General features: G+C 55.3%; 2 protein-coding genes across 3 annotated transcripts in view; one reads left to right on the forward strand and one right to left on the reverse strand.

Moving 5' to 3' along the window:
• THTPA (thiamine triphosphatase) overlaps nt 1–16670 on the forward strand; it is a 44676-nt gene that overhangs the window by 10658 nt on the left and 17348 nt on the right. The gene's annotated exons all lie outside the window — the stretch shown is intronic.
• The window catches only part of ZFHX2 (zinc finger homeobox 2), a 30577-nt gene that overhangs the window by 2702 nt on the left and 11205 nt on the right, over nt 1–16670 (reverse strand). The window contains exons 2-9 of the mRNA XM_066342542.1: nt 9523–11609; nt 8803–9320; nt 8032–8272; nt 6696–6770; nt 6200–6258; nt 4363–4563; nt 3813–3939; nt 177–3641 (exon numbers count right to left, since the gene is read on the reverse strand). Coding sequence (XP_066198639.1) covers nt 177–3641; nt 3813–3939; nt 4363–4563; nt 6200–6258; nt 6696–6770; nt 8032–8272; nt 8803–9320; nt 9523–11560 — 6724 coding nt within the window. The 5' untranslated portion in view covers nt 11561–11609. The remainder of the gene's footprint in view (nt 1–176; nt 3642–3812; nt 3940–4362; nt 4564–6199; nt 6259–6695; nt 6771–8031; nt 8273–8802; nt 9321–9522; nt 11610–16670) is intronic.

Below are 16670 nucleotides of genomic sequence, written 5' to 3' on the forward strand. Positions count from 1 at the left end.
TCACCCATTTCTACTATCTATCTTCCATGCTCCCTTTTTCCCTTCTTTCTCCCAAGAGCCCCAAACAAAGGAAGGCCATAGGAGATTGGATATAGGAAGAGTCAAAAGGTAAAGGAAGGGCATGTATTAGAGGGAAATGCTCTCTGAACTCCAACTCCACCCAACCTTCCACTCACCTGAATTGAAAGAAGCTAAGCTGCCCAGTGGAGGCTGGGCCAGAGCTGGGCCAGACAAGAGAACCGGGGCCAGACGCGGCAGGGCTGGGGCAGCCCCAAGGGGCATAGAGGCCGGTGTGGAGGCTGGCGGGGCCTTCGGAGCCGGGGATGCCTCAGGTGCTGGGGCCAAGTCGTAGCACTTGCTTTCACTTTTCAGCTGGGCTCGGACCGCCTCCTTGAGCTTGGCCAGGTGCTGGCGAGAAAAGAGGTGGCCTCGGCAGGAGACATAGAAATCATACTTGACGTCACAGTAGGGGCAGTCGGTACGCTGGGGCCCCAAAGGGCCCTCACTGCTGCCCCCAGTCCCGCCAACTGCTGCCCCCTGCAGTTTGGCTTTCTTTTCCTTGGCACGCGCATTCTGGAACCAGACCTGGATGACTCTCTTGGGCAGCCCTATCTCCTCCCCCAGCACTTCACACTCCTGCATGGTGGGGGTGCGGTAGGCTTCATAGCAGGCTTTCATGATCTTCAGCTGCAGGCTGCTCATCTGGGTCCTGTAGCGCCGCTGCCCCATTCCATCTGGAACCCCAGCCCCACCTCCTTGTCCCCCACTGGTCCCTCCAGCCCCAGGGGACTCTGGTTCGACCAGGCTGGAAGCAGATGAGTCGCTTAGATCCCCTGCTGATGGACTGCAAGCCTCACTCTCTGGAGAAGCTTTTGGAGGTTCCTCTGGGCCCTCGTCTTCACTGGGGGGAGGAGCGGGGGGGAGAGGTAGAGGTGGCTCTGCTGCTGTGGTGACCTCTTTCCCAGGAGGCAGGAAAGGCAGGGGCCCCACAGGAGGGGTGACTGTGGAGTAGGGGAAAGCAGGTATTTCTCTCTTTGGGGCCTCCCTCCCAGTCCCGTCATCCACCTTGCCCAACAAGAGGTTGAACTTGGGAAAGGGTGCTGGGGTGGGTGTGACAGGGGGCTTGGCTGCCAGGTTGGGCACTCCTCCAGGAGTGCTTCGGAACTGGCCTTTCCTCTCTCGGGCCCTGGTATTCTGGAACCAGACCTGTACCACTCGCTTTTTGAGCCCCACCTCCTCGGAGATGCAGTCCAGCATCTTCCGTGTTGGGTTGGAGTCCTGCATGTACCAGCGGTATAGGATCTCCAGCTGCTCGGGCAGGATGGTGGTGCGCAGGCGCTTGTCCCTGGGGGGCTCACCCTCCCCCCCACCCCCTGCTTCACTGCCTGTGGGAGACAGGCTGCCGTCCTCATGCTTCCGTTTCAGAGGTGGCCCTGGCACTGGCGGAGTCCCTGCCCCCAGGGGGTTTCGCTCCCCAAACACCAGCAAGGGCAGATCTACAAGATGGGGGGCAGCACTGGGCTGCACAGATGGCAGGAAATGTAGCCGGCGGTGACTGGTCAAGAGGTCCTGGCTGGGGAAAGACATGGTGCACTGGTCACAGGTGTGGACGGGGGAAGGCGAGGGAGGAGCCCTCCCCTCGGGCTCTCTGCCTTCGGGCCTTGTTGCTTCTACTTGGCTCAGCTCTTCCCTTTCTAGAGGTTCTGGTGATGGGCCTTCAGGCCCTGCTGGGGATTCCAGGCCCTGTTCCTCCTCTGCGTCTTCCTCCTCTACCTCTTCCTCTTCTTCCCCTCTCTCTGCCTCTGCCTCTTCCAGGGGTTTGTCATCATAGCATTTCTTAAGGTGTCGCACCAACTCAAAAACGCAGGAGAAGGTGGTGTGGCAGCGTCTGCAGCCAGAGACTCCCCCAGTGCCTCCTGTGGTTGGTGCAGAGCCCCCATCGCTGGCATTTTTGCGCGCTTTCTGGCGGGCATTCTGGAACCACACTACTACCACACGGCTAGCCAGGCCCAAGAGACTTGCGAGCCGCTCTACCTCTCCGTCCTTGGGGTAGGCACTGGTCTCAAAGAAAGACTGCAGGGCTTGCGTCTGGAACTCGGTGAACTTCGTTCTGGAGAATCGGCGGCCTGCAGGCACTAGCGGGGGAAGATTCCCTCTGGAGTTTTCTTCCTCCTCTGAGGGCCAGCGTCTTCCTGCCTGGCTTCGCTCCTCAGGGGGATGGGTCCCCCCTGTCTCAGGCTCTGGCACCAGGAAGGGTGGACCCACTTGGGGAGCAGGTGAATCCAGAGACCCATCAGGAGGTTTAGGGGGCTCTGCAGGGGGTGGGTATAGACTATCATAGCTCTTCCGAAACTGAGCAGCATAGCGGCTCAGGGCTTCAAAGGGCAGAAAGCGGCGGTGGACATGCTCCTCGTGTGTCTTGAGGATGAGCATATTAGAAAAGAGTTTCCCACAGGCCCCGCAGACCAGTTTGTCCCCACCCCCCAGAGCCTCTGGTGGGGGTGGGGTGGGAGGAAGCGGCACAGCTTGCTTCCCTTCGTTGTATTGGATCACCAGCTCAAAGCCAAAGTTTTCTAGAAGGGCTTTGGCTGCAGTGCGGGCTGCCTCGTTGGGCGTTGGTTGTGGGGGTGAGGCTGGCCCTGCCTCAGTTCCCTCTTCAGCCATGAGGGGCCGCTCCCATTCCTGCTCAGCCAGCTCAGCCTTTGGGGGTGGGGGTGGGGGTGGAGGGGTGGCAGCTGGCAGGGAAAGCAGGGGTGCCGGCCCAGCCAGTGCCAGCTTGGGCCCCACCTTGAAGTCATGGAGGTAGAAGGGCAGAAGCAGCTGCTGCTGCTGGAGCTTAAGCAGTGATTCGGGTACCAAAGGGAAGGGAGGCAGGACTGGTGGGGTGAAGAGAGGGGCTGAGAATCGGTGCAGGTCCAAGGGAGGGGGAGGAGGGGACAGGAAGGGCAGTCCAGATATGAAGCCACTGGAGTCGGGGCACTTCTTCTCAGTGCCTGCCTCCCCCTCGGTCTCGCCTTCTCTGGGCTCTTCTTGGCCACGCTCTGGCCCCTCAGCCTTGGCATCAGTCTTGGCCCCCCGTGAGCGAGTCTGGTGCAGAACTGAGCGCATGTGGATCTCCAGGGTGGAGCTCTGGTTGTAGGAGACTCGGCAGACTGTGCACTTAAAAGGCTTGTCTGTGGCAGCAGTGGTGGCAGGCACCGTGCCAGCCTCCCCCCGGGCAGGGCCAGAGGGGTCAATGGCAGCCTTCTTCATCTTGTGCAGGTGGGAGACAGAGTTATAATGGACCAGGAGGATGTTCTTCTGTGTGAAGGACTCCTTACACACAGTGCACTTATAGGGCCGGGCAGGATCGAGAAACTTGTCCAGGGCAAAGTTGGTGGTCTTCCGATAGGTCAAAGGGTGGCGAGAGTCAGCTGGAGCTGGTTCTGCAGGGCGGGGCTCTCCAGCTGTCCCCTCTTCCTCCTCAGCCATGGAGGGTGGAGGAGCCATTTCTTCAGCCTGGGCTTCACATCGTGAGGCTGGAGATGGGGCTGGGGAGGGGGGTTGGTCAGGGCTTCCTGTGGGCTTGTCTAGGGCCTCAGCTGAGGGAAGGGTAGGCTCAGGAAGAGGATCGGGACTGGCTTCTGGGGTCAGGTGAGGGCCTTCAAAGGGAGAGAAGGGGTTTTAATGAGAAGGGAACTTTAAGTCAGACCCCACCCAATTAATACCTAGGGCAACTGACCCTTGCCTCAGCTGCCTTCAGACCTTCTTGGTCTGTGGAGCCTCGACCCCCTTTTCTGCCCCCTCAGGAGGTTGGCCAGCCCCTTCCTTACCTGCTACTTGGTCTCTTTTGGGCGTAGGCTCTGGCCCAGGAGCCAGGAGCTCTGGGCTATCCCCCAGAGGGCTTAGAGAGGGCCCAGGCAGTACTTTGGTCATAAAGGTCATCTCGACAGTTGTGGCCTGTAATGGAAGAAAAGGCGGTGACTTCCTCCCCACGCCTTGGCTCACTCCTGTGCCTGTACTCAGCCCCTTGTCATGGCTCTAGTGTCCTCTCTGGACAGACCTCCCACCTAACTGCTGTTTTCCCCACAGATGTGAGGGCCTGGGCTGCACCTCTCCTTTCTGGCAGCCTGGGCCTGCTGTGGAACAGCTCTTCTCAGGTCCTCAGGGAAGTGAAGGCAATTCTTAGCTTCTTCACAGGCAAGTAGAGGCAGCTAGATAAGCTCCACTCTGAGGTTCCCTCCAACTCTGAAATGCTGTTTCCTTCACCAACACCCTCCCTCCAACACACACTTGCGGATATCCCTGTTTCTGCCTCCCTTCTTCCCCCTCCTCCCCAGCCAACAGGCCCCCTGGATGGGTCCTCACCCAACCCGTACTTACCACAAGCAGCAACTTCTCAACACACTCAGGCACCACGTTGTGAAGGTGGCTGAGGTGGAAGTGCAGAGCCGGCCGGCCCACCAGCTGCTCCTGGCACAGCGGACACCTGTACTTGGGCTGCACTGCATGCTGGGAGAGTGCATGAACCCTCACCTGGTTGGACTCCGGGCTCAGGAAGCTGCAATATGGACAGCAGTATACCTGGGGGGCACATGGGCGGTGGAGGGGGTGTCAGGGATGGGTGGGACCAATGATCACTTAGCCTTTGGGTTCCCGGACATAGCACAATCCCTCACGCCAATAAAAGAAGAATGAGCCCAAAGGAGGGTATCCCTGTGGGCCCAGCCCCAGTCCTGAAAGCTGGCTCCTACCTCATTTTCCATGGACTGGGACAAAGGCCTGACCTGGGCCACCACCTTGCCTTCCTTCTTTGGCCCTCTCCCTCTATCCTGGCCTCTCTGTCTTTCCCTGTCTCTGCTGCGCTACTCAGTTCTCCAGCTGACAGTATGGCCCTGTGCCTGCCTCCCTGGGATTTGGTTTTCTTTTCTTACCACTCCCACAGTGCCTGTATTTTCTTCCTGACATGGCTTCCCCTCCCTCTGCAACTTGCTGGACCCAGACTCTCCTTTGTCCCGGCCCATTGTGCATCCCCAAGGTCCCTGAACTAAGTGGTTCTGGTAGGGGCCCCCTACGTGTCTGCTCAGAGGCCAGCTCATTTTCCCTTAGAGGCTCAACAGTTCCCACTTTCTTTTCCTTCTTTTATTTTTCTTCCCTCTTAATGTAAACGAATGCCATAGCTCCCCCTGTGGCTCAGGAAATTCTGGCTTGGCTCTAGTAGTGCATTCCCACCCACATCTCTGGAGGGTGGCTCTGGGGAGCCTGGGGTGGGGCGTCGGAGGCCCCCTGTTTCCGCCTTGATCACCTGACTGACCTCCAGCCTGCATTTGTTTCCCTGACTCACTACCTCTCCTCCCCCTGTGCTGTCAGTCCAGGGAAGGTGATGCTCATCTGCATGCACCTAGGCCTAGGAGCAGACATCTGGAGTGGGTTTGTGGAGGGAATGCAAGTTAGGAGGAGGGGAAGCTGAGGACATAAGCTGTTACTGCAACCGTCTGCAGGAAGGCAGTCATAACAAATACTGCCTATTGCAGTCCAGTTTGGAGAGCTGTGAGGCACAGGAAGGCACCTCAAGACCAAAGGCTCAAAATCAACCCTCTCAGGCCACAGAGCAACACTGCTCCTGGGACCTGCCGAGGTCAGGAAGAGGCAGGATCCTGGAGACTTAAGAGATTTGCAGAGCTTTCTGTCTGTCAATCATCTGGGTTGGTGCGGCTCCCCTCAAGGAGGAGGTGCCAAGCCCCTTCCACAGGCTCAGGGCTTTCTGAAGGAGATGAACATCCGGGTCTAGTTGTCTTTCTGCTCATAACAAAAATAAAGAACTGGGCAGCAGCTAGTTTTTGTTTCCTCATCTCTTCATTTCTTCACTTTCCTCCCGTCTTCTCTCCACCTACCTCCAGTCTTTCTTGCCCTCAGTACAGTTTCTCTGTTCACCTCTCCCTCAAATTTGTGCTGTCCCTTCCTGTCATCTCCCTGTGTGCTCCACCCTGGGGACCAGCTCTGCTCCCTGTTGGTGCTGAACATCCATAACTGGGCCTCTGTGGAATTTCTTAATGTTGTATTCTGAGTGAAATAAGTCACAAGCACCACAAAATTAGGTCTACCTTTGGTCTGAAATTTCTGTAAAGCTCTGCTGATTAGAATTTCAGCCTTTAGAACATGAATAAGTCTCAGTAAAACTGGACCCCCCTCAGCTCTTCCCAGTTACCCCAGTTCTGACCGTGGTCTGATTGGCACCATCTCCAGGAGGGCCAGTCTTATTCTCTGCCTCTTCAGAAGCTGAAGATGAAAGGAGAGGAGATTAAGAGACTCGACACACCTCCTTCTTCCTTTTACAGACCCCCGACCCTTAAGATGACCTGATTTGTAGCACAGAGCTTCCAGGGTAGGGGGCTGGGCTCTGAGGAAAGGGAGAGAGGGCAGGAAAGCACAGAGCTATACTGAGTATCACGAGGGGAGGCTGGTTTAGCAGGGCTGACCCCAGGTTAGCAGAATGGCCAGGTTTGGGTCCTCAAAGAGAACAGAAGTGCCTAGCCTTCTACGGCTTTGCATCCCTTCCCTCTGATGTTTCCTTTCTTTTGATTACTTTGGGTCTTTTATCCCAGGCCTTGCTGGGTGTCTGGATTATTACAAGGTCCCATAAGCATCTCAGAATGTGTTAGGATTGGAGGTAGGGAGGGCAAGGGATGAAGGGAGGGACCAGATGTGCAACTCACCTGATTGTTCTGTCTTGTTCTGGGCATCTTTCTCAGAGGTGGGTGGCTCAGCGAAGGGGGTGACAGAAGTCTTCCCTGTGTAGAATGAGGGGAGAGTCAGCTTATAGGATGAATCATCAGGGGTGGGAGGAGACGGCAGTGAAAGCAGGACAAGCAGTGAGGCAGTGAGGGAGAAAGTGGATGGATGAATCAACAGGCAGGGGAAGACAAAAGGAAATGCGGGGGATGAGGAGGGAGATCACAATGTTCAAACCAGTAGGGCCTAAGAAATCATCTCTGGGAGTCCAGCTCCTGTCACTTAAAGATGAGCAAACAAGCCAGTGGTAGGTGACCGAAACAGGGCCAAAATTGGCTCCTTGTCGTGACTGTTCCTGGGAGCAAGAAGCACAGAAATTGGAGGGAGGGGCGCTGAAGAAGGGAGGTGAGGCTGAATGGAAGCAGCTGCGGTGAGCAGGAGGCGGCAGGTCTAACTGGGAGAGGAGATTACCACTCAACTAAGAATTGACAGATGTGTAGGAATTTATTTTCGGTAGCAGCCTAATTAAAGTGTTAAAGTTCCTTAACTCCATTCAGCCTTGCGCCAGGATCGTTAGCTATTGATCTGGGCCCCTCCGGCACTTAACTCCAGCCAGGATATTGGCAATTCAATTAGCACCAGTCAATGCTGCCTGTTCCTGGTTCCTGCTGCCCGTGCCCTCATCCTCACCTGCCCCTGGCCTCTGTGAAGCCTGGATGCCCATGCCTACCTCTGACAGCCCCTCCCAGGCCCTTCTCCTGCACCCTCAGTGTCAGTGGCACTTTGCCGGCCCTTCCCCGCGTTTGCAGGTACACCCTGAGCTGCCTGAGGGGGGCCCTCAGCCCAGCCTTCAGGAAAGACAAGAAAAGGCTGGGGAGCTTGTCAAGGGCTTCCCATCTACGCTGTCTTCAGGCCACACCCACAGCTCCCACCAGTTTCCCATATGCCCTGGCCCATTCTTGTCTTTGTGCCTCTCTGTCCTTCTTGACCAACTCTTGCCCACCCCCCATACCCAGCATTTCTAGGACATTGGTTATTGCTTGGAATCAGTGGGTGACTCCTCATCTCTCTTCCTGTTCTCTATCCAGCAAAGTCCCTGCACTTCTCTGCTTCTTCCAGCCATAGTCTCTTGTTGCCCCCTTCGCTTGGCAGTCCCACTATTCCTGAAATCTGGTTCTGTCACCCCCTCACAGCTCCTTTCCAGTTGCTATTGAGAGGCCACAGACCCATCCCTCCTTCCTCGTCTGGCTCTCAGCCTCTGGCTCCTGTGCCAGCTGCCCTTCTGCGCAGCCCTTCCCTCCAGTCACTCCTCCTCCTCACCTGGCATCCGGAGCTGCCCATGGCTGAAGCTCAGGATGCTCTGAAGAGCTGAGAGCCCTTCCTCAACTGCTGGGCCACTCTGTAGCAGCTGCAGGCGCCGCTGGGCCTGGGCATCGCGGTGGGCTGGTGCTCGCAGGTGCTGCAGCACCGCCAGGCGGGAGGGTGTCTCCCAGGCACACAACAGGCAGCGGAACAGCCCCAGCTCTGCCCCTGCCGCCGCCCCCTCCATCTCCAGCAGAAACTGGAAAAACAGAAAGGGGTTGCTCAGGCCACAAGGAACCAATGCCTCCAGATCTCGGGGGGGGGGGGCTCCTTTGCCTTCCCCAAGGAAGCCTGACCAGCAGCACCCTCCCCACCCAGTCCTTCCTCCCTCTCCAGCCCCTCTATTCCCTCCGGAGGCCATCTGAGCATTACTGCTTTTCCTCCTGCCCATCCTGGACTCTCCTAGTTTGTGAGTGAAATCTGGTTCTGTCCTCAACCTTCTGGTGATAAGATGGACTAAGCAGAGGCAGATTCCTCCCTCCAGCCCAAACACCAGAAAAGCTGAATAAAAGTATTGGATCACTTCATCCGAGTCTACCATCCTTGGTCTCTTTCTCTACATCTTTTTTCTAAACAGTATTACCCTTGTGCATACATGCCTTTTTGTCCAATTCTGCCGTCCTGGGTTTTCCCACTTTCCCATTCTGCATCTCCATCCCCATCCCCTCTTTCCTCACCAGAGGCTGTCTGTTCTGCCCTGCAAAGCCCAGGTCCCCCTGCCCCTCTCACCTTATAGACCTGGCTGTTTTCCTCGTGGGCTGCACCCCGGGCATGCAGCTGCATCTTCTCCTTGCTGTTGGACTCAAAGTCACAGATGTTGCAGCGCAGGTGCAAGGGGGACACAGACCCATAAGGAGTCCCATCTCCCATAGGCATGGGGGCAGGAGTGCCTATGGCTCCACCCCCCTCCCTCAGGTGGGCCGCCAGCTGGTACTTCTGAGCATGTTTGTCAGTCTTGAGGTGGAGTTGGAAGTTGGCCTTGAGCTGGGTGCCATAGCAGCAGAGCTTACAGCGGTGGGTGTCACCGGCCACCTCCTTCCACTCGGCTTCTGGGAGACTGCGGCCCATGCTGCAGTGGTAGAGTAGCAGCTCCAGGTTGTCCGTGCTGAATGCCTGGCACACGAGGCAGCGGAACACCTTCAGAGATGGGCTGTCATCGGGGGGCGGCGAGGTGGGCAGGCCATCGGACAAGGAGCCCAGGAGCTGACTTTGAGGCAGATGGGTGTCTGGGGAGAGGCTGCCTGGGGCTAGGGGACAGAGGCAGATTAGTGGCCTAAGGAAGGAGTGGAGCAGGGTCTGTGGGAATGTAGATGGTGGGTAAATGAGGATAAGTCTGAGGGCACTGGGGTTACCTAAGTGGGGGGCTAACCCTTGGGAGAGAGCAGGGAATTGAGTTTGGCACTGGAAGGTGGAGGGAAAGGGAAGAGGTGCAGAGCCCAGGGAGCTTACCAGGAGTGGGGAACTTGCGGGCAGGTGCTCCGAGGTGGTGAAAGCCGTTGAGAAGCAGCTGGGCTTCTAGGGGCTTGTCTGGCCTCAGCCCAGGGCCAGACAAGGGAGCCTGGGGCTGCCCTAGGGCCTGTGGCCCGAAGTACTGGAAGAGTTCAGGGGGGGTGGCGGGGGCAGCCCCTGCTGGGGGTGGAGGGCCTGGACCCAGCAGCCCCGGTGGCAGGCCCAACGGCAGCCCCTGGTGAAGCATGAGAACATTCTGCATGTGCTTCTCGGAGGTCATGTGGATACGCAGGTTGCGAGAGATGTTGGTCTCATAGCTGCACACCTTGCATTGCCAAGATGATTTGGTCTTAGGCTCCTTGTCCCCCGCAGAGGGTGGGAGAGATGCCTCTGGGGGGCTTCCCTGCCCACCAGGCCCCGCCTGGAAGCCCTGCAGGTTGGCCAGGTGCTTGTCAGACTGCATGTGGATGCTGAGGTTGCCCTTGGTGGTGGTGGAGTAGTTGCAGATGTCGCAGCGGTAGGGCTTGTAGCCGCAGTTGTAGCTCTCTCCGCGTGCGAGGCGGGGGTGGGCCCCCCCGGCACTGCAGTAGCTACAGTGACTGTTGCTCTCAGGGTGCTTCTCCCGCATGTGCACATCCAGGGTCTGCTGGTACTTGTAGTGCCAGTTGCACTTGGGACACTTGAGCGTCTTGCAGGAGTTGCGTGAGTGTAGCAGGGACATGTGGCTGGACATGCTGAGGCCCTGGAAGGCGGCAGGGGCTGGGGTGTAGTCATCGGCTAGGCGGTAGGGTTGCGGTGGGTCGCTGGGGTCTTCGAGAGAGCCCACTGGGATGGGGAGAGTGCCCCCCTCCTTGGAGGCGGGTGAGCTTTGGTTGAGTGGGGGACAGAGCCCTCCTTCCTCTTCTTGCCCTTCGGGGAACCAATCTGGCCCTGCCTCGCCTGCTTTCGTTGGCAATTCTTTGGCTTGGGTTGGGTTGGGGTCCCAGGTGGCTGGGGTTGTGGATGGGGAGGGTGGACTGAAGTCCATGACTTCTCTGGGCAGGACGAGGGCCTGGGTTTCTGCCTCAGGGGGGCTATCGTGGGTCTGGGCTGCATTCGCCTCCAGGTTCACGCTGCTGCTCTTGTCAAGGGGTATTTCTGAAGTGGGGCAAGCAGGTGGTTTTGGTTCCAAAAAGCTTAGGAGAGCGATGCAGCTCTCATCCCCCTCCTGGAGCACAGCTGGGTAGCCCAGCAGGCCCTGGTGTTGAGCAGGGGTTAGCTTCACTGCATGAAACCGCATGTGACCCACAAAGGCCTGGGGCCGGCTGAAACCCAGGCGGCACAGGAGGCAGAGCCAGAACAGGGCCCTGGGGTTTCCCTCGCTGCTCCCAGGGGGGCCATCTTTGGGATCTCCGGGTGGGACTGGAGCCAGCTGGTAGCTCCAGAAGGCTCCATCCCTTTCCTCGCAGGCAGCCGGAGGTGGCGCTGAGGTATCATGGGACAGAATTTGGTCAGAAGAGCTAAAGCCTTGGATTGGGTCAAAGCCATGTTGGATGTGAAGGACAGTGAGGTGTGCGGGGGGCGGGTGGGGTAGGCTGAGCTCTTCCTTGATGCCTGCCTCCCCCCAGGGAAAGCCCTTTGGTAACAACAGTTTACTGCCACCTGGCAGGGGCAGCTTGGCCACTAGGCAGGCCTCACCGCCAGCTGTGAAGAATAAATGGTTGCTTAGGTCCACAGGAGGGAGCCCTCCCCCTCCCTCCTCCTGCGCTTTGTCCTCTTCCACCTCCAGGTCCTTTGGTGGGAAGCCACCACCACAGCTAGGCTCTTCTTGGGGCCCCCCAGTCTCCTTTGGTGGGACAAGGCCACAGCCTGACTCTAGAGGCTGTCCGCCTGGCTCCGAGGGCCTCATGGTCTCAGAGGTGGAAGGGGCAGCAGGGGACTCTTTGGTGACAGGATCAGGGGGAATGTGGCAGGAAGAGGTGTCCGGAGGCGGGGACGAGGCATTGTGCCCAGGGGGTGGGGTGGTGCCAGCAGCAGAGGATGAGCTAAGGGTGGCCATGACAGACGGAGGAGTGCAGCGGGTTCATTTCAGCCGGACAGCCAGTGCCCTGCGGGGGAAACATGGAGAGAGCTGTGCTGTCAGGTAGCCGGGGAGGCAGGCAGGCAGCCGACTGTCCTGCTACTCCAGCCCCACCCTCTTCCCTGAGCACCGGACTCAGGTACCCCTTTGCCAACTTAAAGCTTCGTTAGAGTCTAATAGGTTTTGAACTTAACATGTCTAAAATCAGAACTCTTTATTTCTCTCCTGAATTTATTTTTCCCCATTTTTCCTACCTCAATTTGGTACCACCATTTACCTGGTCGCTTAGTATAAAAACCTAAACCTAAAAGTTTTCTCTTGCCCCAACATATGCAGTTCAACAGCAGCCTCTCAAACGTGTGTCCATCCCTCCTTTACCTTCCTCTGCACCAGCCCCATCCTGGCCTCGCCTTCCCCTCTCTCCTGAGCGAATGCAGTGGGTTCCACCTTGGCCTCTGCTTCCACCATTGCCTCCAATCCAGTTCCCTCCTCCACTCCTCCACAGCAGCCAGAAATTTTAATTTAATTCTCAATTATGAAAAACGCCAAACTGTCACCAACTCATGGCCAATCTTGTTTCATCTAAATCCTTATCCACTTCCCCCTTTTCCTGTATGGCTTCAGTTAAATTTTTTATTGACTGTATTGGCGTGACACTGGTTAATAAAATTACACAGGTTTTAGGTGCACAAGTCTGTATGGCATCATCTGCACACTGCATTGCATGTCCACCACCCCAAGTCAAGTCTCCTTTTTCCTGTATGGTTTTAAAGCAAATTTCAGGTATCATAAAGAATCATCTTTTAAAATGTATATGATACTGTACTCTGTTTAAAACCCATCAATGATATCTCACTATTCTGTGAATGAAATCCAAACTCCTTTCCCTGATTTGCAAAAGGGCCTAATCTGACACGCACTTGCCTGTGCTCCACACCACCGCCTGGCCGGCCAGCTCCAGCCACTGGCCTTGTTTCTCAAACACACCAAGTGCATTCCTGCCTTAGAGCCTTGCCCACGCTGTTTACTATGCCTGGAATCCTCTTCCCCAGACCTGTGTCTGGTGGCTCTTGTCATCTAAGTCTCTGCTTAAATATATCCTCTATTAACAGGCCTTCCCTCTCTACAGATGCTAAACAACCCTGGGGGTTTACTTTCTTAGGGATTTAATGCTATGTGATATTTCCTGCTTTACTGATGTCTCCCTCCTAGAAGGGAAGTTCCATGAGACCAGGGACCATCTGCTTCCTTACTGCCTTATCGCTAGCATACAGAAAGATGCCTGTCTCATAGTCAATGCACATCTGCTGAATGAATGAGCTCCGGACAAGACCCTCAGGTTTTCCAAGCCCTAAAGAGGTAATTTCCATAAGTCAAGGTCTTCTTGCCAGAGAGGCTGCAGTGAAATTTCCATTGGCTTGTAGGCACCAGGCTGCTTGCAGGCATCTTCCAGATCCATCTCTGGTCACAAGTATGTGGAATTGGTGGGAGCTTCCCTGGCCAGTTGAAAGACAACAGCTTCTACTAGATTAGCCTCCTCCTCTCCAAAGAAAAAAGATAATAATAGTAATAACATTACTAATAACTATAAAGGTACATATACCATGGTTGGTTGGTCCAGGCACTGTGCTAAATGCTTTTCTTCATCTCATTTAATTTCACAACAATCTTATTTTACAGATGAGGTAGCCAAGAGACACAGAGAAGTTGAGTGAGCCGCTGATGGTTACTCAGCTCCAAGGCAGTGAAGCCGGAAAGGACCGGTGGGGCAGAGGTGTACCCCAAGACTGGCCTGGGGTCCTCCATCCAATCAGACTGTCCCTCAGACACACTACCGGCAAAAATGGGCCTCCAGAGGTTTAGAAATCAGGATTCCTGAGCTCTCTCTAGCTGACTAGAAGTACCAAGCCTCAATATGCTGCTCCCAAACTTTTTATCTTAACACCCCTCCTCAAACTCCCCAATTCTCCAGGCCTCACCATCCCATACTTCTTCCAATGTCCCAAGTGACCTACAACCTCTGCAGTTCTTTTTTTTTTTTTAATTTTATTTATTCATTTTTAGAGAGAAGAGAGAGAGAGAAACAGAGAGAGAGAAGGGGGAGGAACAGGAAGCATCAACTCCCATTTGTGCCTTGACCAGGCAAGCCCAGGGTTTCGAACCGGCGACCTCAGCATTTCCAGGTCGACGCTTTATCCACTGCGCCACCACAGGTCAGGCTCTGCAGTTCCTAATATCAGTGATCTCTAATGATTAAACCTTGAGTGCTCAGGCCAGAGTGCTTCAAGGAAGGGATGAGGTATTTGGCCTCTCCTTCCCTGGGCCATCTCTAACCCTCACCTCCAGATTCCTTGGTCTGGCCCCACCCAGCCTGAAGCCCCTATCCCCAATTTTTCCCCCCTCTTGGGGGTTAGCCGAGTGTAAAGTCAAACCCATGACGGAGCTCCAAGTGGAGCTGGGTCAGTGCGCTAATGAATGCAAATCAGCACCTGGGCAAGGGGTTGAGAAAATGGTGGGAGGGAGGGAGTTGGAGAACCAAAAAGGTAGTAAAGGAATTAGATGGAGTCGAGTCTATCCTAAACGACCATAAAGAAGCTGTGAAGTTGTAGGAGAAAGGTATTCATCTCTTACAGAACCCTGGGGGACAGATACGGGGGATGATGCGTGTGAGACCTGACAGCCCACCGTTTCCTGTCCTGCAGCAGCAGGGCCCAGTGCCTGTTCACTGTCCCACCTAATGGAGAGACTGAGGGCAGGCAGGAGGGGCCTCTCCTGGGCCCTGTCGCTGAGGGCTGACCCGGTGGGTGCTGTCTTCCCTTCACCCACCCTGCCTATATCTCATTGATCTGCTCCATCTCCTGGCTCCCCCTCACAAGTCTCAGTCACACTTCAGAGGAGGGTTAGGAAGACCTAAGCCCCAAATCCTCTCTCCAAAGCTGCTACTTCCTAAGACTGAGGGAGAAACCCCACCTGATTTGTAGTTAGAAACCAAAGGTTTGCTGGACCAGATGGTGGCACAGTGGATAGAGCGTTGGACTGGGATGCGGAGGACCCAGGTTTGAGACCTCGAAGTCGCCAGCTTGAGTGCGGGCTCATCTGGTTTGAGCAAAGCTCACCAGCTTGGACCCAAGGTCGCTGGCTCGAGCAAGGGGTTACTCGGTCTGCTGAAGGCCCATGGTCAAGGCACATATGAGAAAGCAATCAATGAACAACTAAAGTGTCGCAGTATGCAACGAAAAACTAATGATTGATGCTTCTCATCTCTCTCCGTTCCTGTCTGTCCCTCTCTCTGACTCTCTCTGTCTCTGTAAAAAAGAAAAAAAAGAAAGAAAAAAAAAAGAAAAAAGGTTTGCTTTGGGCAAGCCTGAGACCCAGATCACTAGGGCAGCTGTTTAAACTTGCAGATCTCTTCCCTACCTCCCAACCTGCTCCTCTTCAGGAAAGAATTTCAATTGCAAATTTATCTCTGCCTCAGTGCATCCCCAGTTCCCCTCCCCCTTCCTTCTCTGTGCTTCTCCCATCACCTAGTATTTGTTACAAATCTTTAACTGCAGCAATTATTTTTTCACTTCTTTTCCTCCTTCCATTTTCCTCTTCCTCCATCTTTTCTTCCTTCTCCCTCTGAATCTCCATGTCCCTTTCTTTGCCCTTCCTTCCTTGATGATGCAGAACCAGAGGACAAGCCTAAAAGTCACAACCCACCCAGGGTCCTGTTCCCCCTCAGACCACTGCCATTCCTCTTTGAGTTCAGGGCTTCCTTGAGATCCTCTCTTTTCCCTCAGGGCACATTTTAGCAGAGGGGAAGGGGAAAGGCAATCCCTCAAGGGCCCTGGCATTCCTCTCTGGAGGAGGGAAGGAGGAATAGGGTGGACCAGGTGTAGGGTGGAGGTGGGGGGACAGTGAAAAGGAAAGCTGGGTAGAGGCAAGGACTAGGGGCCCATGAGGAGAGGGTGAGGGGAGACAGCAGGCAGTGGAGGCGGTGTGATTAGAACGGAGATTGATGTGAAGGGGCGCCACAGACGGCAGAGAGAGTCAATAAAACGAGAGGATCACATTAGAGGCGACAGAGAGAGCTTTAAATTACAAGGCTGCTGCCACCGAGGGGGATGGGAGGAGGCAGGCCTGGAGCCAAGGGAGGGTGGAGAGTTCTGAGGGTGCAGTCAGCCCCCAAGATGAATCTTCCAACTTGTAACCTAAAAGGCTCTTGTCAGCAGAGCACCCTTTGCTGCCCCTTCACCCCACCTCCTTCCCTAATGCGTCCTGCCCTTACAGGGTGAGGAGGAGAAAGGTACGGAAAAAGAAGAGATTTTTTTATTGTTTTTGGTATGGCCCTCTTCCACCTCCCAGATGGGAACGGCAGTATGGAAAGGCTACTTTCAAAGCTCAGCTAGGGAACTGTTGCGTAATCACTGAACATAATCACTGAACTGCAAATATTCTTTGGGTGGTGGACAGAAAGGCACCCCCTAAATAGCTGGTCAAGAATTCCTATTCTTGATATGTGCTTTCCGTTCAAAGGGCAGATACACAGTACTAAGAACAGGAAGAAGCCAGGAGGCTCCAAGATGGACTGTAGGACCCAGAAAGCTCCTGAGATAGAGATGCTAGGAGATGGACAGAAAGGCTGGATGTAAGGTTGTGGACAGCTGAAAAGGCAGGCTCTGAGACCACACAAGCCAGGGAGATTATAGGGAGACTTCAGAACTGGAGAATTGCAGAAGCCAAATAGACAAGGGCAAAGGAAGGACCAAAAACATGAAGTCTGAGGAAGGAAAGACTTTGCTCATCACCAAGGAGAAGCCAGGGCATAGGTTCAGGTTGGCCAGTAGAACTGAAGGCAAAACTAGGGAGGGAGTTACCCTTTAGAGACCCCAGCAAGACCAGGACTCCCCTTGGGTGAAGCCCCCTCTCACCTCCAGTCAACCAGGAGTGCAAAAGAAACACGACTTCCCCCTAGTGGTTAAGGAGGGAACACCACCTAGGAGGAAGAGGCCTGAGGGGAACGGATTGGCTTTTTCCTCTGGGTTCCCTTTCTTCTTTTTTTCTTTTCTGAAGCAGGGAGGCAGAGAGTCAGACTCCTGCATGCGCC

The sequence above is a fragment of the Saccopteryx leptura genome, chromosome 6, assembly GCF_036850995.1.
Source record: "Saccopteryx leptura isolate mSacLep1 chromosome 6, mSacLep1_pri_phased_curated, whole genome shotgun sequence".
Classification (NCBI taxonomy): Eukaryota; Metazoa; Chordata; class Mammalia; order Chiroptera; family Emballonuridae; genus Saccopteryx; species Saccopteryx leptura.